The sequence below is a fragment of the Alligator sinensis genome, unplaced genomic scaffold, assembly GCF_000455745.1.
Source record: "Alligator sinensis unplaced genomic scaffold, ASM45574v1 scaffold1472_1, whole genome shotgun sequence".
Taxonomy (NCBI): domain Eukaryota; kingdom Metazoa; phylum Chordata; order Crocodylia; family Alligatoridae; genus Alligator; species Alligator sinensis.
Genome location: NW_005842990.1, coordinates 390,941 through 412,631, shown reverse-complemented (window position 1 = coordinate 412,631; position 21,691 = coordinate 390,941). Strand labels below are relative to the sequence as shown.

Genomic DNA, 21,691 nt, shown 5'->3' with positions numbered 1-21,691 from the left:
TTTAATCATCTTGTGTACTGGCTACCTTTCTGATTCAGGTGGTAGTAATGAATGTGGAATTCAAAGGTAATGAAAAGGGAATTATTAGTGTAGTCATACCTATTTGAGGCATGTTGTACTGGTATAGGAGTGTTGCAGCTCTTTGCCAGAATAGCGCATTTAGTGTGGTTACAGCTATACTACCAGTCTGTGCTTTGTATCTATGTAGTAAATCCACCTCCAGTGTGAATAAAACAAGCCGTTCTGGTAAAATAGCACATTTGCCATTATAGTGTGCATGTACTAGGGCCCTCTGCTGATATGTTTTGTTGGTCAGGGATTAGGCTCCTGTGTGACATAGACAGTTATGCCAGTGTAGATCTGTAGTGTTAATTAAAGGAGCACCGATATATTGGTCACATATCAGATTGGCACTGATAATAGGAAAACTTAACATTATCGGCAATCAGCTTTTTTGGCTGGTGTAGCTGATAATGTCCCCAGTAAATGCCCTGGCATGTGCACAGCTGCAGCATGCATGGGCCCCCACGATGAGGGAGGAAGTGGGGCAGGGGCTGCCCAGCCAGGTGAGTGAATATGACCCCAGGGTAGGGACAGAGCCACAGGTGACTTATCCAGAGGGGTGCATGGAGTGGGGGGGAGGGGAGGTGGTTTCCTGCTACTGTGTGCACGTCCAGGAAAGTCATGGGGGGGGCATGTCCTCTCCCCAGATTTGTATGCAGGGCAGAGGTGGGCTGCAGCTCAGCGCCAGGGGCCATGCTGGCTTCGGGGGGAGGGGCTTTGGGCGGGCGGGGATGCTACGAGCGGCAGTAGCACTAGGAGGGTTGGCTACGGGGTGCTGTAGCCACCCTCCCACCACCGCTACCACCCACCCTGAGCCTAGCCCTGTCCCTCCCTCTGAGCCCACTGCATGAGGCCCACACGTGCTCCGTGTACAAATCTGGGGGGCACATCCCCCCCATGGCTGCCCCAGGGGTGCACACAGTGAGAAGCCGCCCCCTCTCCCTCCCCGGAAAAGCCTCTTGCAGCTCTGTCCTGCTCCTGGGGTCGCATTCGCTGACTTGGCTGGCCTGCCTTGGCCCCATTCTGTCCCTCACCGTGGGGGCCTTGATCTGTCCTCTCTCCCTCACCCCCACAACAGACTTACCAAGCGGATGCTGCTCTCCAAGCTGCAGGGCTGCATTTCTGTAAATTGGCTATTGGATCAATATTGGCTCATATGGCCAGTTAATAATCGACCATCAGTATTGGCCAAGAAAATCTTTATCAGTGCACCCCTAGTGCTCACGCAGTTGTGTGCACTCCAGAGTGAGGAGCCAGCTTCCCCCATTGTATTGTATCTCTGTTGTAGTTCTGCATGGGAGAGCACTGCTGAGATTTTTCTTTACTCTAGAAAAAGAATAGTATGCGTATATATTTAATTATTTTTATAACTAAATTTGAAATAACTCTTTTGGTTCTAAACTGAGATGGAATGCCACTTTTCTAATGTTAGGCTCAAGTAGTGGTTCTCAACCTTTAACTAGAGGCATCCCTTCATAACTTTGGTAAATTTAGCATCACGCTATTTCAAAACACCAATTTATTTCTTACTGTGCTTACTTCCTTGCAGAGGTGCCAGGCAATGGTGGTGGGAGTGTCGTCAGGCAGGGGAGACCCTAAGCCTACCAGTGTGGATTGATTTAAATCAAGTCTGCTTAAACTATTTACTTAAATCAGCAAGCCAAAAGCCTGATTAAATCTTTTTTTTTTTTAAATCATTTTTCCCATTGTATGGATTTTTACTTTTTTACAGGAATGTATTGTCAGTGGTTGATAAACAATTAAAATGTATTGATATACAACTAAACGCCATTTTTACAATAGATTTGGTGCAAAACCAGCACTTCAAAGATATTAAACAAAACTTCAGTGTTTTGCAACTGTGGGATCCCATTGTGCCATATTTCCAGTTCAGGAGGAGCCCAACCCCTCCATTGGCAAGTCGCAAGCGTGTCTCCCTGTGCTCCATGGCTGGGAGCCCAGTTAGCTGATTGGGGCTCCCAGCTGGGAGAGTGCACCATGCACTCCTGCAGCTGGGAGCTCTGATTAGCTGTGTGGCAGCTAGCGAGGAAATCAAGCAGGTGAGTTAGGCCTCTGACAGACATGACACATAATATTAGTAAAGATACCCTCTGCAGTCACAGAGATCATAGCATGCCTAGGCTTTAGGGCTCGGAGCTGAAAACGTACATAGATTGCTTCATTTTTAGACTGATAGTTGGGGCTGTAAGTGGCCTGCAATATCAGGGTGTGTGATTGCTTTTATTTATTTATTTTCCAATGTCAGGTGAACATTTAAAGGAAAAATATTAAAGCCTAATTGCAATAAGATTATAGTGGAAGTACATAATTACAATACAGTTTTGTATTGCAAGTACAATAGTTGCACGACCCACACAAGTTCATCGTGAATTTGATTTGTGTAACTACAGTGGATGTCAAATTAACTTCGTAAGTTTACGTGATGTATTTCTAGTATGGGATAAGAAATATTTGATAGTGATTATCAGGGATCCAGGTTTTCTCTTTCCCATGGCAAAAAAGCACGGGGCTTTCTCCCTTATACCTGATAAAAATGCGGATTTTTCATTTTAACAGAGAAACATGTGGGTTTTGCTCTTTTGCAAAGACCTCTCTGCAGGCTGGCAGGGGAACTCTTTGTGGCCACTGCGAGCTCTGCGCTGCCCTGTCAATACACCCCGTTTCCGCCCCAGAGCTGTGAAGGTGAAGGAAACAACCCCATGTTGCTGCCCCCATTGGTCTGAGGTGGCCGGGGCACGTCACCAGGGCAGTGTGGGGCTTGCAGCGCCTGCAACAAGCTTCCCTGCCTGGCCCCGCTCTGCCCTGTCGTGCCTGCTGGGCTGTGGAGGCCCCAGGAGGAGGGCAGCAGGGCAAGGAGCCTGCATCCACCCCATACAGAGGTCTCGGGGGTACGTGTCCCTCATCCCCCCCCACCAGTGGGCACAGCGGCGGAGAGCTGGCCCCACCCTGCTTGAGCCCGCAGCAGGCAGCCTGCACCTGCCCCTGCACAGGCTCTGCTCCAGCCATGCTACCCGTAGGGGAGGGGGAGCCGGGCTCCATGCTCCATTACAGCAGCCACCTCCTGTGGGTGGCAGCCAGGGACTGGGCACTGCTGCAGAGGCAGGGAGCTGTAGACCCTGGCCCTGGCCCCAAAGCCCTGGCAGCTGAGGGGCCCTTCTGGCAGGGCTGGGAGCAGCAGGGGGCTGTGGGTAGGCAGTGGGGGGGCAGTGACGGGGCTGTGGGTGGGCAGTGGGGGGCACTAGCAGGGCTGGGTAGCTGTGGGTGGGGAGTGAGGGGCCTAGACCTATGTCCTGGTGAGCTAAGGGGGCAGGGGGAACTCTACTTTTTCCATGATAAAAAACCCAAAATCAAATGCCAAAATTTATAGGTACTTAGGATTTATTTCACTCTAGTGATTGAGGCACTTGAAGGCTTCCAAATTGCTTTAAAATTTTAAATATATCAATAAAACATTGTGTTGAATTGATACATATATGTATATATGTACATTGATGTTTCATTTTAATAATGGATTTGGGGGTTTTCATCAGAGAACTTGTGATTTTTTTTTTTTTTACTTTATTTTTTTTTTAAATCGAAGAAAACCAGAATCCCTGGTGATTATTAAGGATTCTGTTTAATGGAGCCTGACTTTAAGAGCTTAATACTTTCTTTTTGTTTTTTCATTTCAAACGTGACTGTGTTGCTGCTGAGAGCTGTCAGATTAACTTCTTTATTTATGGTCATGTAGTTATTCACAAAACATGTAATGTGAGTAATGTAAGTTTCTCTAAATTTCCTCTCCTGTTCATCCTAAATTTGTAGGGTCATCTGTGAGAATAATAGGGCTTGCTTGTGTCTCATTTTTACATATAGCACTACACGGGTGAATTTTGTTTACTCTTGACCAAAAGTTTATTAGCCAGATTTGAGTTTAAGATGTCAGTGTCACAGGCTGTGAATCCTCCACACATAGCTCTCCACTTTTTGGTTTGCTTTCTGATGGTGTTAACCTTGCCTACATCTTTGAAGTTGAAAATGTTCAGTTGTGAGACAGCCAGAGAGCGCTCAGACATGTTAACATGCTCTGATTTTAACAGAATCTCAGATGTTTTTCTGTCTTTATAAACTTGAATCTCCAGTTTCCTAGTGGGTGCCTAGAGAATTATTGTCAAGGCTAGCGGGCCATAAATTTGTCTTACTTGGGAGACTTGTAGATCTGAGGCATGAGTGAACACTGCTTATACTTGTGGTATCTGCTTGTAAGAATAATGCAGTGTACTATATTGAATTCTATAATAGTCGCACACTCTCCTGAGATGTTCTTGTATATGCTAAAAGTATAGGAAAATCTTCAGGAATTATTGTTTGGGTACAACCAATAAATAACCAGTTGGCTTTTTTCCCTGAGAAATGAGCCTTGCAGCTCTGATGCGTAAATGATAATAAGGAAGAAATTAAGAATGAATTGGCTATTTTTAATAACTCTAATTTGAGGCTCACTAGTCCTGACAGTGTCAGTTAAAGTCGTTTTAAAATATCTACCCTTATTTCTGCTTCAGTTCTTATCTAGAAGACTTGAAACCGTATTTTTGTGTCTAAAGTATTCATGATGGTTTCCATTGTTATTCATAGATGCTGGGCCAAATCCTGAGCATTGTCTATGTGCTGCACTTCGTTACACTTTCAACCTTCTGTTTTTAAGTGGTTATTTCAGCAGTTTAGGATAACTAATATATAGTCACATCCTTGCCATTTTTTCTTTTCCCTGGCTATGCTCTGTATGCTGAGGAGTGATACAAATAACAGACATAGTAGTTCTTACCACCAGAAAGTTTCTTTTTGCAGTGGAAATTCTCACAAAACTGGGTCTGCTGCTCTTAAACGTGATTTGTGGCACTAGAAAGAATTCTTTGCTTTTTTACTCTTCTTTAAAATTGGAACCAAAATTTTCAAAAATATTCCACTTTTTTCTATTATTTCCTTTTAATACATTACTAACACTTTTAAATATACAGCATTGACTTGATTTTTTTCATCTGCTGCTCTTCTCATATTTCATGATTTTTTTTTATTCTTCCTTTAAATTCTGCTCAGTTTCTTAAATACAGTTTTCAAAGTTGCCATCCTTACCAGATTGTTTATATTTTTTAGAAACCTTCTGCCTAACTGTTATATTGCTCTTTATAGTACTGCTTAACCACAGTGGTTTGTGTTTGCTCTTTTTTTTTTTCTTGCATAAACTTAACTGGGATGAATTTCAAATGTGGTTTATCCAACTGTTAAGTATTTCCCACTTTTCTGCAATAGATTTCACATATGTTATAGAATTCAAAACCAAAATCTGTTGGACATGTTGCCTTAAAACGTTTTTCAGAGTTGAAATATTAAGGTTTTTTTTAGCACTGTGTTGCTGCTATTTGAGTCACTAGCACCAGCACATTTCTGGCTTCAGCTGTAGTTATCACATTTCGCTTTTTTCTTGGATATTGAACATCTCTCTTTACTGTGAGGGGGGAAAAAAAAGACTAACTGGATATTGCAAAAGGAATCCTTAGTCCATCATTCCCTCTTCCAAAAACTTAGACTTATGAAATCATGTAAAATATGTGCACATCCATCCAATCTACATTTAAGCTAATCTTAGAAGTAATGGGAAATAGCATATACATGACAAGATAAAACCAATGCCTTGGCTTGTAGATCTTTTCCCCAAAGTATGTAGAATGAAAGTGATTTAACTAGCCTGATGTATTGGACTTCGTATTGTGCAGAATTTTCTTTAAACTTTTTTTTCTTGGCAGTTTCTTTTTTATCTGCATGTTTAAAAAAAAATTTTGTCTAGTACATTCTCCAACTTGATAGTGCCTATAAATGCGAGTAACTGAAATTTTTAAAGTTATATTATAGTTATACCTTGTTTTATCAGTAAAATGTTAGGCTGGTCCTGTAGAATCATGATTCTGAGAAATGCTAAGCAACTAGATTAATCAGGACAGCAATGGTATGTTCATAAAATCAGTAGGTTACAAATTCACCTACTTTATTGTGGTCTGTTACTGCCTGTAGTCTGCTATTTGCAAGAAAAAATGGCAGGTGGTTTCTTCAAATCCACCCACCACCTTTGTCTCATTCTAGTGGCTCTTAATGGCTAGGGACAGACGTTCAAAAAGCCTGAGCCTGAATTGATTCAGTCTTTGCAGGTGTGTCTAACCTGCAAACCTTGAACTGATATGGAGGTAGATAGACATTCCCTTTTCATTCCAGAAATGCAGGTATATGCCTGCAGTGGTTCAGGCTAGAACCTGGGGGGGCGCTAGAGCAGCCCTTCCTTCCATTGGTGACGTGTAGGGGGTGCACATACACCCCCTCAGATTGGCGGTGCACCCCCTTGGGTGGAGAGAAGTGCCACCAACGCTTTGCCGGTGGCACTTGTGGGCAGTCGCTGCTCGCCACCCCCTCCCCCTTACTGCCGACACCATTGTTGGCATTTGCGGGCAGTCGCCGTTCACTGCTGTCGCTGCTGGTGGTCACCGACTGCTGGTCAGCGCTCACCTTTCCCCCACCGTGGCTGGTATCGTTGCAGCCGCCTGCAGAAGCTCCCCGCCTGTTGTTTCTGCTAGAGCATTCCCTCCCATCCTTTCCACAATGCTGAGCTGAGGGAAGGATGTGGCCAGGTCCCGGGAGGATGCTCTGATTATGGAGGGGTGTAAACCTCCACCCTGCCTGCTGTCCCATGCTTTTCTCCACTGGCTGCTGAAAGGGTGGCAGTGTTGCCAGACCCTGCATCTGTTGATACTGAGCTTTTCAATCTCCGGCTCCCTGCTTCTTCAGGCTGTAAACTGAAAACTAGGTAATTTCTGACACCTTTCTCTGCCCCCTCTTTCAGACTGACAGATTGCACCCAGCAGGTTGTTTGTCAGAACAAAGATTATCAGCCCATCAAGCCCTACAAAAGTAAACATCTCTCTCATTAGTTTCAAGCTCTTCTTATCTGTAGGGTGCATTTGCACTTGCAAGCCACTAGCTCTCTGTCTTTGTTCCAGTGAAATTGGAGACCCACACAGACACCTCTCAGCAGTAGCTAGCTTCGGGGGCAGGGCCGGGGGGATTGGCCACGTGTTGGGGCCCCTACTATGGGAGAGGGGTGGGAGGGGAGTCAATAGGGAGGGGGGTGTGGAGGAGAGGGAGAAGCCTGGCAGTCGCTGCAGTCCCACACCAGCTGGAGCAGTGATAGTGCTCTGGCTAGGAAGGAGAAGGGCAGGACCACTCCTCCTCTGCTCCAGCAGACAGCTTCGCCCAGAGCTGCAAAGCGTCTGGGATGCTGGGGGACTCGGATTTAACTTCAACCAAGAAGGTGTCTGGGACAGACATTGCATAAGCCAGTTTGACCCAAATCAGTTAAGTCTGATACTACATTCAACCAGGGTTATCTCAAACCTGTTTCAGCTACTTTCATGGGGGGCAGGGGGGAGGGGAACTAAATATACTGTAATTAAGTGTCTAAATAGGGAGTAAGTTGACTATTAGAAACCTGGGATCAAGCCTGATAATAGATCACAAATTAAATAAATTGGTAGTTTGTCTGGTTCTTGATCAATATTTGTTTACATCTCTAAGTCGGTCATACAGTTTTGTAAAATTGGCAGTTTCTGCTGCAGATAATATTAGGGGTTTTGCAGGCCAGGACTGAGGCACACTGACAGAGTTCTATGGAGAAGGCGGCCCTGGAGTTATACCTGCATTATGCCTTGCTTTATTGGGTTGTTTTTTTTACTTTGACTGAATTTTACATTCATGAAAAATGAAAGAAAATTGATTAAAAATTAAGAAAAAAGTAAAATTGTCCCCATAGATGCTTGGCAGTAGGTTCATGACTTTGGTGGGAATGCTGTATTGTACCCAAGTGGAATATTTAGGCTTTAATGTTTCAATATAGCATACGAATACTGCAAAAGCAAACAGATTGACTCTGAATTATTGTAATCATGTTAGGTTATGCACTGATAAATGACCCATGCAATTCAGTGTGGCAGAATTTTTAAGGTGCAATATTGAGTAAAGAAAAATAGATGATCGTGGATAACCAAGTAGAAATCATTTGGGCAAAGCTTGAGAATAGTTTGTGGGCTCCATTTGCATCTGTGCTTAGTATGGATGCGTGGATGCTATTCTGGCATTCATAAAGCATCACTGGAGAAAGGAAGGTAATTTCATGTAATCCTAATGAGAAAAGTCAGCAAATGGATAACAGCAGTTTTTCCTAATCTAAAGGGGATGAATTTTGAGTACAACGAAAAGAATGAGCTAAGGATAACTTGGTTGTCAGAAAAGGAAGAAGGGTCTTCCTGGGACTTGTCTCTAGATTCGTAAAACGTGATGTAGAGAAGAGTACAGTGTTGCCAGTGATCAATTTGTGACCCAAATCCAAATTCTGAAACAATAAAACCAGCATAAGGTAGACATGCAGGAGGAGCCAGTATTTCAGCTGTTTAAGCATTGCTTTTTCACTCGGAGTAACCAAGAGAAAGATTATAAGGGCAGAAAAGAAGCAAGTAATGTCAATCAGTTAAGTAGAGCTCGCTTGAACTTGATGTAGACCTGTTTCCCCAATTGGATTTGTGGTGCATTAGTGTAGTTGCTGGTCTTTAATATTACCTTAATATTGTTGCATATCAATAAATCTTTTTGAAAGAAGATTTTTGTTGTAGCTTAGGTATTGAAAAACCCCAGTAGAATTTTTGGTTTCAGGACGGAATCCAAATCCTGGAGAATGTAGAGATTAATTTAATTCAGGGGACGTAATCTCTGGAGCTTGTTATCTTTGTTTCAGTTGGTTTATAAACGAGCCATTTGGATGTTCTTGGAAAAACATGTATAAACGTCTTGTATTTTAATTTGCCTGAGTAAGTAGGACCTTTCCTAAATGCTGCATTTACAATCTTTATTTTTTTTCTTCCCAGAGAGAGCTTGATGCCACAGCAACAATATTGGCTAACCGACAAGATGAAAGTGAACAGTCTAGAAAAAAGCTTATTGAGCAAAGTCGTGAGTTCAAGAAAAACACTCCAGAGGTAAGATGAAAAGCTGCTCAACTGTCATTTGAATTTCTTGACATAATGTATGTTAGCAGGCTCTTTTAAGTTTGTCTGTCTTAAAGAAATTAGGTTGCGTGCATGCATTCTCAGGATTGTTTTAAAATTCGAATTTAATGTACTGAATTATGATGGGCATATATGAGGATGACTTCTTTGTTTAGGCTGCTTGAACAATCTGTGATTGTTTGAAATGATTCTTTGGAGAATCAAAATTTTAACATCAAACTTGAAATAAATGTCTTGGTTTCATAATCATCCAAAACTCGGACACTGCATAACTTGGATAATCCAGACTTTATCTCTTTGCATGCGTATAGAAATCGAGCTCTCAACTCCTTCAACATATAATCACTGTATAACTTGAAAAGTGCTCATTGCTGGCCTACCTCTGTCAGCTGAAGTAAAATGCAGTGCTTTTGGTAGACCTTGCTGGTCTACTGGGTCAATGCTGAACGCTCACAATTCCACCCCAAGCAGGTTGCAGTTGGTGGATGCGTAGTGACAGAACTGGTGGCAGGGCAGTGCCACCATCTAGGATGAAATTTATAGCTTGTGAGAAATTGAGTGTTTGGAATCTTTTTATAGTTTAGAAGTTGTGGGTGTGTAATTTATATAAAATCACTTTCTATTAGCCTTATCTGTAGTAATCTTCTTTCATATTTACCAGTTTAGGAAAGTCCTACAGTTTTCAAAGCACGTTCCAGGTAACTGTTTCTCCAACCTGTATTATTTGGTAGTGTAACACCTTGTTGGCAGCTCTTCTAAACTGTTGCCTTTCACGTTATAACTATGGTCCCTTTCCTTCCCGGCTTTTCATCCATCTTTGTAGCAGGTGGAAGGGGAGGAGGCTAGAGCTGTTGCTGCTGAAAGAGAGAGATGGTTAGTAGGCTGTGGAAAAGTGGACTCTTAGTTTTTGCAGTGAAATTGTTGTATGGGACAGGTGCCCCGGGGCTCAAGGGGACTGATTCTGCCCAGGAATTCCTGGTGTGCGCAGGAGAATACATCAGCCCTTAGAGAATACATCGCCCACTGATTGACCTGTAGTAACAACAGGCAATGTGTTTTGCCCAGTGAAACAGATCAGCGGTGCTGGAACATCTTGGCACAGCTGATCTGCTTCGTTTAGCAACTTCTTTCTGCCGTAAGTCACCATGGAGGATTCAGAAAGAGGTATAAGCAGAAGGACTAAACTGTATTACAAGGACCATTTAAAAAAAAAAAATAAGCAAGATGTCTGGATGCTTCTAGAGGCTTTTTATGTGCATCTTACAAAGTTGGCATGTTTCTTCTTCTTCTATAAAGGAAATAAGCCCAAATTTCTCAGAATGCTGACATTTCTGTACCTATTAAGTTGCTGACTTATTTGTCCCTGAAAGATTTCTTTATATGTTGGCAACTTTATTTTTATGTAGCAGAAGTTTACTGGCAAAAAAAAAATGCTATAAAATGTATTATGTGGGGGCTCCCAATACTGTTTTTCAGTAGGTTGTGTGGGAGTTCTTGCTCACAGGGAAGCCCTGTGCTCTGTGGAGACATTGTTTCCCACTTTGTTTTTTCAAGTTTGTGGTTTGTTCTCGGCAGTAGATAAACAAGGCATACAGGTAAGTGAACAGTTTTTAATCATGTGGTGTTAAGATATTTTTTTAATGGCTTATAGACTACAGTTCTTCACTAATTTAGTACAGGATGTTCCTTTCTTCAGAAATTGAAATGGACCAGACCCAAAACAATGAATCGAAACAACATACCCAAAATTGGTGGAAGTCTGAACCTCCACCAGACTCCAGTGTACATAGCTGCTAGATCACGTTCCTCTAAGATTGTATTGATTTTTCTTTTTAGTGGTCTTTTTCTCTCTCTTCTCCATTGCTGTGACTTGTTCTTTTTTTTCCATTCCTCTCTGCCTCTGAACAGGAACATGCTTTCCTACATCATACTCAACTTTCTTTTGTAGAATTAAAAATATAAAGTGGGATCAAAAAGAAATGGAAGAAGGTATCTGAACTGTAATTGTAACCAGATGGTGCAGGCCTGAGAAGCAATTATTGCTTCCAGAGACGGAAAGGAAGTAGCTCAGACGTACAGACCTAATAGGGCATCCTGTGCTGCCTCAGGTGACTGTTGATGTAGAAGTAATTCATATCAATAAATAAGGCAGAATTAAAGTAACACTTGAAGGAGGGAACAATGTATATAACTATGCTTGCAGCAGTCTTCTCTAGTCCTCTCTTATTCTCCTTCCCCCCACCCCCCTTCCCTAACCAAGTTAATTTGAGGTTGTGGCCTACCGTGCCTGTATCATCAGAAGGTTCTTCAACAATCTGGCCATCCAGCTGTAAACCTACTGAGAGAGGACTTTTTTCAGTGTTATGCAATGTAAATGTTAAGAATTGTAAAGAGAGAAAAACTTAATTCAGGCTCAGGAAGCTCATCTTTGACAGAAAAATACAGAGGAATCCATCATTTTTACAATACATAGGCCTTAGCATCATGAATAGAAAGAGAAAATAATAGATAGCTTTTGATGTTCCAAGCCTCTGGAGGCCCTGAGGTAATTAGAAGACATCTATAATGATCACTTGAGGAGGCTTGTAGCCAAAACTGCAAGTTGGAGTCCTGAAACCTTTCCAAGGCAGTGAAACCATCCTTGAGATGTACACAAAGGGAGACAGCTTTCTTGTCTACTGTGTACTGGAATTTCCTGCCTGATATGTCTTGATTTGCCTAAACTCCGAATATGTGTGTTAACAGAAACACGACAAAATATATATTTAGCAACTCTAAAGGAAGCTTGCATACAGAGTATCTTTTAAGGTAGACAAAGTGGCCTGATGTGAAAATGGTCTGCCCTTGCCCTGAGATAGAAAAGGTAGATTGAGCTGTAAATTTGTAGCTGATTCAAAGTTCAGTTTTCAGTCTCCTTTCATATTTTGTATGTCCCTTATGCAGTACTGCCATAGCCTAGTGCATTACAGAAACTTTCCTTTACCCATAGTCAGGTCTTGCCACAGATCTGTAGGTAGATGTTGCTTGTCCCCAGCTTTCTATACAATATTGTCCAAGATGCCTGTAGGCTTCACTTTATCTGTTGTTAGTAATCTAGTATGTAGACTAGACTTATGACACAGTCCTATTCTGCTAGACTCATTAAAATGTAGACTGCTTCCATTCCAGATTTGTTAGTATTTCTGCACCAGATGTAGCAGATCCCATAGAGTCTATTTCTGACATTCCTCACAGATTATCAATTTTCTGCTAGAATAATAATATATGTGGACATCCTTCTTATTTGCATGGTTTTAGGAATATACCAGACCTTGATACCCAAAAGTACCAAAGACTTGTTCCTGATTACCATGCTTAGCGGGGTATACCATAGGAGACTTATTATTAATTTTGGGAATGTTTGGTCACAGCAAAATGTTTGTCAGAAGTTACACTCGGAGGCTTTGAATAAGACCTTTCGTAATTTATCAAGCATGTTTGGCCCTCTTGCAGCTTGCAAAAGTGACAAGATATGTTCCAGTGTATGAGATATGTATTCTACACATGCAGTGGAGTACTATAGAGATTGCTGCAAAAACATCTGTAGTCCATGGGGCTCTTTACTTTACTTTGGTTGATAATGAAACTGACTTGTCACTGCTGGTTTGGACAGCTCCATGATTCAGAAGGTGGTATGCCCTGTTCTTTAGGGACCGTATTTTGATTGGTAAGAATAGAGCTCAAATTTTTTTTTTGTCAACATTTGTACTTAAAATGTTGTACTTTCATTTATTCATAAGGTTTTCTATTTATAAGTAAGATTGCTTGAGACCTTGATTTTTATCAACCATAGTAAGGCTTCTTTAATTATCTGACACAGAAGTGGTGAAACTGGAGGAAAAGAAAGATTAGCAGTGATTCACACAAGAGTGGACCTTACTAGTCTTAGGAAATACTGTGAAGTATTCACTTGTGGTGTTAGTGTACCAGTTTTGCAGAACTGTTGAGGCACTGCTGCATAAAGAATCCTAATTGTATATAGGAGCATACCCTCCAATTCTGAATACTGGTTACTTTGATTACTGGTTTCTTCTAGTGATCAGTTGAACTTATTGCTGTCTCTTCCTGTTTGGCATTATCTTTTAAAGTCAAAATTAACATTTGTATTTTATAAAGCTGATTAGAGAGTGGATCAACAGAGTTAGATCAGTCAGCCTGACCTCAGTATCTGGAAAGATCATAGAGCAGATCATCAAGGAATCTATACCTAGAGGATAACAAAGTGATTGGGAACAGCCAGCATGGATTCACCAAGAGCAAGTCATGCTTGACCAAACTGATTTCCTTCTGTGATAAGGTGACAGGCTCTGTGAATGGGGGAGAGCCTTGGATGTGATTTATCTTGATTTTAGCAAGGCTTTGACATCATCTTCCACAACGTTCTCATTAACAAGATGAGGAAATACAGATTAGATGAAAGTACTGTAAGGTAGATAAATAACTGGTTAGATCATCATGCTATAGTCATTAATGGCTTAATATCTAGTTGAAAGAAGGAATCAAGTGAGGTCCCCCAGTGCTCTGTCCTGGGTCCAGTATTGTTTAATTTCTTTTATTAATTATATGGACGATGGGATTGAGTGTATGTAGATAACACCAAGATGGGTGGAGTTGCAGATACTCCACAGGATATGGTTAGGACCTAGAATGACCCGGCTAGATTGGAAAAAGTGGTCCGCAATCAACCAGATGAGATTTAACCAAGACAAGTGTAACGTTCTGCACGTGGGATTGAATAATTGATTGCATGCACAAATACAGGCTTGGGAATGCCTGCTTGGCTACAGTAATACAGAGAAGGACCGGGGGGTTACAATAGACCATAAACTGAACCAGCAGCAGGGGTGGGCAGTTATTTTGGTTGGCAGGCCACTTAATGAGGTCTGGTGAGCTGTTGAGGGCTGCACACACAATCTTTCAGAAGATATCAGTTTAACAAATTATAGATAAACACATTGTATACTAAAAATCAAACATCTACTGTAACATTAATTTTATTTCAAAAAAATGTTTGCCCTGATTTGTTTTTGAGTAGTAGATAGAGGTGATTGCATAATAGCTCATATTGAAGTCTTACTCTTGTATATTGTGTGTATGTGGGTGTGTGCCTGCAAGCTAGGTCCTGGGAGCTGGCTGTGGTTGGGGGGGAGGCAGGGAGGGGAAGACAGGGGCTCATGCAGCAGAGCTTGCCAGGTGGTGCAGGTACAGGAGTGGTTCCCCCCTGCCCTCCCTTCAATCCAGCCTGCAGCTGTCCCTGCGGCATTCTGCATGGCACCGAGCCCCCTCCCGCTCCCACCTGGGGTAGCCTGCGTTGTGCTCCCCCACAACCAGTGTGTACAGCTTCCTGGCAGGGCTACTCTGAGTGTGGCTGCTGCCACCTAGGCACTGCTTGGCTCTCCTGCCTCCAGCAGCTCCTCTTCCTCCTCCTTTTGTCTCTGCTCCTCTGGGCAGCAGGTAGCACGGGGAAGCCACAGATGCATTCCAGGAAGCAGATACCCAGCCAGGTGGGGTAGAAGCTGTAGCTCCTGTCCCAGTGCACGGGGCTCCAGCTCCAACTCCTGGTTTCTCCCACACACTCAGTCACCCAGTAGCAGAGGAAGAAAGGAAAAGCTGCTGAAGGTAGGGGTACCAAGCAGCACCTGGGTGGCTGTAGCAGCAGCCCCACTGGGAAGCTGTGCTCACTGGCCAGTGTCAGGGCCAAGGCCAGGGTGATGCTTTCTGGTGGCTGCAGGCAGGAACATGGTGCGGGCTGCTCTAGGCAGGGCTCAGCCTCATGCGGAGCACTGCAGGCCAGATAATTTTTTGGCAGATGCCCACCCACAGGCTAGATCTAATCAGTTGGTGCACCAGATCTAGCCTGCAAGCCATATTTTGCCCACCCCTGACCAGCTGTGTGCTCTTGTTGCAAAATAATCCAGCAACATACTGGGTTGTATGTATTAGAAGGAGTGTCACGTACAGATCAAGGGAAGTGATTCTTCAGCTCAGTTTGGCACTGGTGAGTTTGAGAATAGCGTGTCCAGTTTGGGGCTCCACACTTCAACAAAGATGAGGACGGTTTGGAAAGAGTCCAGTGCAGAGCGGCAAAAATCATTAGAGGCCTAGGAGGCCAATCTTATGAGGAAAGGCTGAAAGAACTAGGGTTATTTAGCCTGGAGAAGAGAGAACTAAGGAGGAATTTGATGCAGTCTTCAGATACCTGAAGGGCAATTATAGAGCAGATGAAGATGGGCTTTTCTTTGTGGCTGTACAGGACAAGAGTAGAAGCAATGACTTCAAGCCTCAACAGGGGAAACTTAGTTTGGGGACTAGGCAGAACTTTCTAGGTATGCAGATGGTTAAGCATTGAAACAAGTTACCTAGAGAAGTTGTCCTTGGGAGTTTTCAAGAGTAGACTGGACAGACACTTAGCTGGGATAGTGTAGTTAGGGATGATCCTGCCTTGAGCAGGAGATTGGACTAAATGACCTTGTGACATCCCTTCCAACCCTACTTTCCTATGATCCTATTCCTGTGAAAGTACAAAGGACAGCGTTTAAACAAAAGTAACATGGAATCATAGAGAAATAGAGCTGGAAGGGATCTCTCAAGGTCTAATCCAACCCCCACCCTGAGGTAGGATCATCCCTATCCTAATCATCCCATACAAATCCACTGTCTAACCACTTAGCATAGGTGCATTCTCAGAGAAAACAGCTGTAATATGACCTGGTAAATGACATGTTAGACGTTGCTGGAAAACTAAATAGATGCGCACATGAATAGAGTCTCTTGAATTGTCATGGCCATATGCTGACCCAAAATAAATTCTTTTCAGTAGCTATAAATTTACCTTTGGAAAGTATATGACAACATGCAGTTAAGATATGGTAGACACACACATGCAAATGTGCAGTTAAGGTTTCAGAAATACATAAGATATATGTGGTTAGTTAGGTGTTCCTGCTTACTGACTTTTTTGGAAAATCTTTTTGTATATTTTTAGACAGTATTCGTTATAATTGAAAACGTTTTCTGATCAACTCTCCACCACCACTTCGGTGGTGTTCATCCAAGTAAAGGCTGGGGTTTCATTGCTACTTTTATAAACTGAGCTAAAGGCATGACCCAAATCTATAATAATAGGCTTATGCTGTATGTCCGGAGCACCCTGGTTGTCTTGCCAGCCAAACACAACGCTTCTTGAAACGATCAATCAGAGTGCTCCGGACAGATGGAATAAGTGTGTTGTTATTATCGACTAGTCAACTGCCCGTGACTGGGCTGGGAGGGAGAGCGGATGGGGACAGAGCCCCATGTCCCCCCACTTCCCCCATCTTTCCTGCTGCTTGAGGTTGGCCCACTCCCCCTTTCACCGCTGCAGTGACGGGGGAGAGGAGGACCGGGCCAGGGCACAATGTGGGGGATGTGGGGGAGGACTGGGCCCAAGGGTGGAGAGGAGCTGGCCTGTGGCAAGGGGATGGGAGGAGTGTGCTCGGGGCCCATGCCCTCTCTGTCCCCTGTGTCCCCGCCAACATGGCGGTGCTCCACTGCGCCATCACCTCCTGTCCCAATGCTGTATTTGCACTCTGAGTGGTTGTTTCAGTCAGGCAATCAGAATGTGAACAAAGCATTATGGACAGACAGACAGATTAAGGCTTTTATAATATTAGAAACCTGAGGCATTTCAAACAGATGTGCAGGCAAGTCAGAGCTAGAACGAAGCACCAGGGCTCCCGCTACAGAGCGGGCAGGCTCCGCTGAAGCCAGGGATAGCGAGGGGCCTGATTCTTTTTTTTTTTTTTTTTCTCCCCCCACCCCTGAGTCTGCCCACCTTCCCTGCAGTTGCGGGGAGAGCTGCTGATGGGCCCTGAACTGCAGGGGGCCCAAGTACTTCCCTCCGTGGTGGCGGCACTCCCTGGGACCGCCCAGGCAGGGTGCCAGCAGGTGGGTGCTATCTGGGAGGTGATGCCACTGCAGAGGGAAGGGGCTATGGCAAATTTGTGGCTTCAGCCTCCCACTTAGCCGCCTCCCAGCTTAGCCCCACTCTGCCGAGAAGAGCTTGGTCCAGCCCCAGCCTGCCCCATGCAGATCTGGGGGCACATGCACCTCCCCCTCCACCCTCCAAGACAAGTGGCAGGAGCCACCGGATGAGCCGCTGAATCAGCAGCTCCTGACCAAGCGGCATGTGGTGATAGGAGCCACCACCTGCACCCCCCGGACGAGCCTTCTCTCCATCCTGCACCTGCCCCATGCCTCCTTCCCTGCAGGGGCCTTGATCTGCCCCCTCACACCCCTTTCCTCGCCTTCCACCACACCAGACTTACCAGCTGGAGGCAGCTCTTCACATTGCCAGGCTGTGCTCCTCGCCGCCTGTGCTGCCCTGAGACTGCATGCCTGCATGGGCCATTTATCAGACAAATTATCAGCCTGAAACGGCCAATTCCTGATATATTTTATATCAGTGCTGATCCGATATCGGACCGATGTATCAGTGCACCTCCTATTAATTTGTTGCATAGCAAACTGAAATACGTGGGATGTGTTGTAGTTTGCCATGTGAAAAAGTAATTTAAATTGAAATATGCCACCGAATGTGTACACTTACGTGATTCAATAATTAAAAAGAGCAATTTAAACCACTAAAAGGGACAGTTTCCTCACTCATACAAGGGCCCTTAGTCACGTGTACAAGGGCTCTCTTATTTTGTGACTATAAACAAGTCACAAGGTCAGACTTTTGACAAACTATATATTTATATTCCTAAGCCTGTGTTTACACATGGACAGCTTTATGTAGCCTTTTTGAGAGTGAGACGTTTTGATTCCATTAAAGTATTTGGTTAAAGGATAACTAAAAATCCCGTATTTGATAAAAAATTAATTGCAAATGTTTTGTGGGTTTCAGCTAGTTCTATTTTGTTATGCTTCTGCAGTCCCACTAAAATGAGTACAAATGAAGCCACTTGCATTTTAATAACATCAAATCATCTTTGATTTGAAGTTTGAAATACTGTGTATGCAATTATTTGGTAAGGACTTTGAATTTTTCAGAATAAAAAATTGTCACATTGTTGCTGTCCAGCATTTGCAGCCTTCTTTATTGATTTACCTAGTCTCCACAGTCAGAGCTTATCAAATTAAGCTAAAAAAAATAAGAATTAAATCCATTTGTTTCCAAAATTAGTTACTTAAATAGGAAGAGGATCATGCTGATCACTGAATCAAGGATAAATCACTGTTAATCACTTAACTTGTAACAGCATGCCATAGTTGACTTTTTGGAATGGTGGAAGTAACAGGAAGTAGAAATAATACCATGTCTGGATAAACAATTGAAAATCTATAGCATGTGTTTGAGATGAGAGGATACTCCTTGATTTAAAACTAAACCAAACTAAGAGCATACCCGATTGGATAGTTCCTAGCTTGCAGAAATTGTTGCTCAGTTTCCTTGGCATGGATAGGAGGAAAAAGTATGGAAAGTCAAAGTATTTTATCTGTGGTCGCAGAATTGTTATCCTGTTTACAGGCCCTAAATGTGAAATGAGTTAGAACTGCCTGCGAACCTCTGCCCCTACTGGTACCATAATGTCTGGGGCTGTTCCCAGTTGTAAATGTCCCAAGGCATTTTGTGCCTCCCCTTTTCTCCCACCATCCCTTCTCATTGACAGAGAGGCTTTGAAAAGAATCTGGAAACAACCGATATACTTAGAAATCAGGCTAGCTGGTTATATCCACCAAGATGAGTAAATCTGATTCAAATATGCAGTGTTGCCCTCCTAGAATAGCAAAAGTATATTAACATACATACATCTACATTAGGGAATAACCTTGGAACCCAGATTCTGTCATTAAGTGTGTATGTGAAAAGGGAATACTGACTGCAGACCTCCGCAAATACTTTCTGACAGCAAATGTTAAGGAAATGCAGTGGAATAAGAAACTTGGCTCTCCTGGCTGTAATGTCAGTGTTGCCATAGTATGTGCGCTCCCAATGCTGGAGACCCGAGTGGGTGGTTTAAAACCCCCCCAAAAACTTCAAAGTGAGTTTTACCATGTTCAAGACCCCCAAGAGCACATTATCAAATAATTATTTTAGAAATATGAATTGCATAGAAACAACACCAGAATTAATAACTTCTGTAATTATTTAAGAAGCTTAGTAGGGTGTTAATGTCAGTTGTGGAGCATTTCTTGCATGTCTCTTACTGCTTTAAGATTATATTGTTTCCTTTTAAGGAAGCAAAAGATAAGAATGGAGAAATATGATTTGTACTTGCAGGTTTGAAATTAGAAAACATCTCTACTGCTGCATAGCTGTGGCTTACTACTTTAGGTCACGAAGCCCTACTTTAAAAGTCTTGATTGTGAATTGTTTTGTTACCGAAGGCTGTTATCTAACAGATTTTGTTTTTAATGCCAGAGACATCTCTGGTAGTTTGCTGTCATATATGGGCTTTTTGCAGGAGCGGCATGATTTTAGTATGTTATCTCAGAGCCTCTTTTCAGAGATATGTAGCATTTTATAGATGTGCCAACTGAAAGTGTCAGTTAACAGTTGGGTTCAGTATAACTAGGAGATGAAGAAACTTTAACCTTGTAACGGAGACCCCTTATTCAAGGGTACTTAAAAATAGTGTTTTGAATCTTTATTTTGAATCTGCAGTTTCCTACCTGGTAGAATTTCTAAAGGATATTTGTTAATCATAAAATAATTCAGTACCTTTTATGATGTTTGATAAAGATCTTTTTGCCATCACCTTCACTTTCTTGTGACTGAAGGAGTTAAATGCACTACAGAAGATATTGCAAGGGTTTGGGTTGTACAGAAGATGTAATAGTTCTTAGCTGTACTTTCCTAGGTTCTCTGTTTAGGCAGCCATAGTATTTCTGACACACATTAACCCTACCCGGTATTAAATAACATATTTTCTTGAATACCTGTATATAATGCACACCTTATTTTTGAGAGGCAGGTTGAACGGGAGAAAAATATTTCTTGTAGAAACTGAGGAGCAGCAGATAAGAAGGTGAGCCTGCTCTCAAGCCTGCTGCTGGCCCTGCATGCCAGGTGGGACCTGCGGGCCACCTCAGCTTGCAAAGTCCAAGCCTGCACACCATGTGTGGGGGCCACTTGCTGGGTTTGAGCTGGTATGCTGAGTCCAACCTGTTCATTGTGGCCAAGGTTGTTTGCCAAGTCTGGGGCCATGTGCCAGATCTGGGGCTAGTGCTGGATCCAGCCCTGCATGCCAGGTCCAGGGCCACATGTTGGATCAGCCCCCCACATACTAGGGTCTGAACTGAGTGCCAGATCTGACCTGGGAAGCTGAATCTAGGGCTGTGCACCAGGGCCATGTGTTGGGTTAGGCCCTGTGCACCAGCTTGGTCTGATATTTATGGCTGTGTCATCCAGCTGAGTGGCTCTTCTCATGCTGGGAGCTCTTGTACAGGGGGAGCAAGTGGTGATGGTGTTTACTGCTGTGGTTCGCAGAACTGCGGCTGTGGGGGAGCGCTGACAGCGTTAACTCAAGTTCCAGACTCCTGGGGATCTGGTTTGCTCATAGAGAGAGAGCAAATTGTCCCCAGTTGACGCCAGCTGGTTCTGGTTGAAAAGGCACGGGTTATGTGTGAGAAAATGTGATAATAGCTGTATTTTAAAGTAGTAAAATAATACAATGTAGTATCTTGCCACCTATAGAAAGCCATATCTGCCTCTTATAAAGGCAATATTTCTCCTATTCAGTGCATGTTACTCACTGTTATTCCTTAATGTAATAATGTATTATATTCGCTGAATCCAGTCCACTTCTAGGAGTAGTTACTCTTGCAGAAGCAAACAGTCTCTTGCTTTTACCACCATTAAAGAAGGGGTAGCCTGGATTCTTACTAGATAAATGGAAGATATTGAAAGGTAGATATATCTTTGGATTTAGTAGGATTTTAAGAAGATCCATTTTTATGGAATATTTACTTTGGTTTCATACATCACAGTGAAGTATAGGGTGCATAAATTCACTGTATATGTGTAAATTGTCAAATGGGCACAGACCTGTCTTCTAGTAAAAAAGATTCCTTTACTTTAGTTGTTAGAGATTACCCTACGTACAGGTTACACAACAAAGAAGTTCTATTTGAAATACACTTTCCCTCTTATTGCCATCCAAATACCCCCATATCATTTTTCTTTCAAGTGTTTATCACAAACAAAAAATGAAAACCAAAAAACCTGTTTTTTAAAACTGACAAGATGTGAGTAAATCTTAATCCAAGGCTTCAGAAAAAACAACCTTAAAGAAAGGTGGAATTCTGATATAAAAAAAAAAGAGTTTAGGGTGCCTCAAGGAATTACTTACCTGAATCTACGACAAGTTTGAATATAAAACATCTCTCCAATAATTAGATTCTGTGCACAGAAAATGTATACATTTGTTATAATTTTCCATGTATAGAAACTAATTATTAGAAAACGGTCTTAATTAAATTCTTCCCCCACTGCAGCAGGG

The 21,691-nt window shown here is 42.9% G+C and overlaps 1 protein-coding gene across 1 annotated transcript in view; it reads left to right on the top strand.

The window, feature by feature from the left end:
• Nucleotides 1-21,691, top strand: part of CUX1 (cut like homeobox 1) — a 359,047-nt gene that overhangs the window by 67,328 nt on the left and 270,028 nt on the right. Inside the window, 1 exon segment of the mRNA XM_006036637.2 lies at nucleotides 9,027-9,137. Within this exon segment, the coding sequence (XP_006036699.1) occupies nucleotides 9,027-9,137 (111 nt within the window).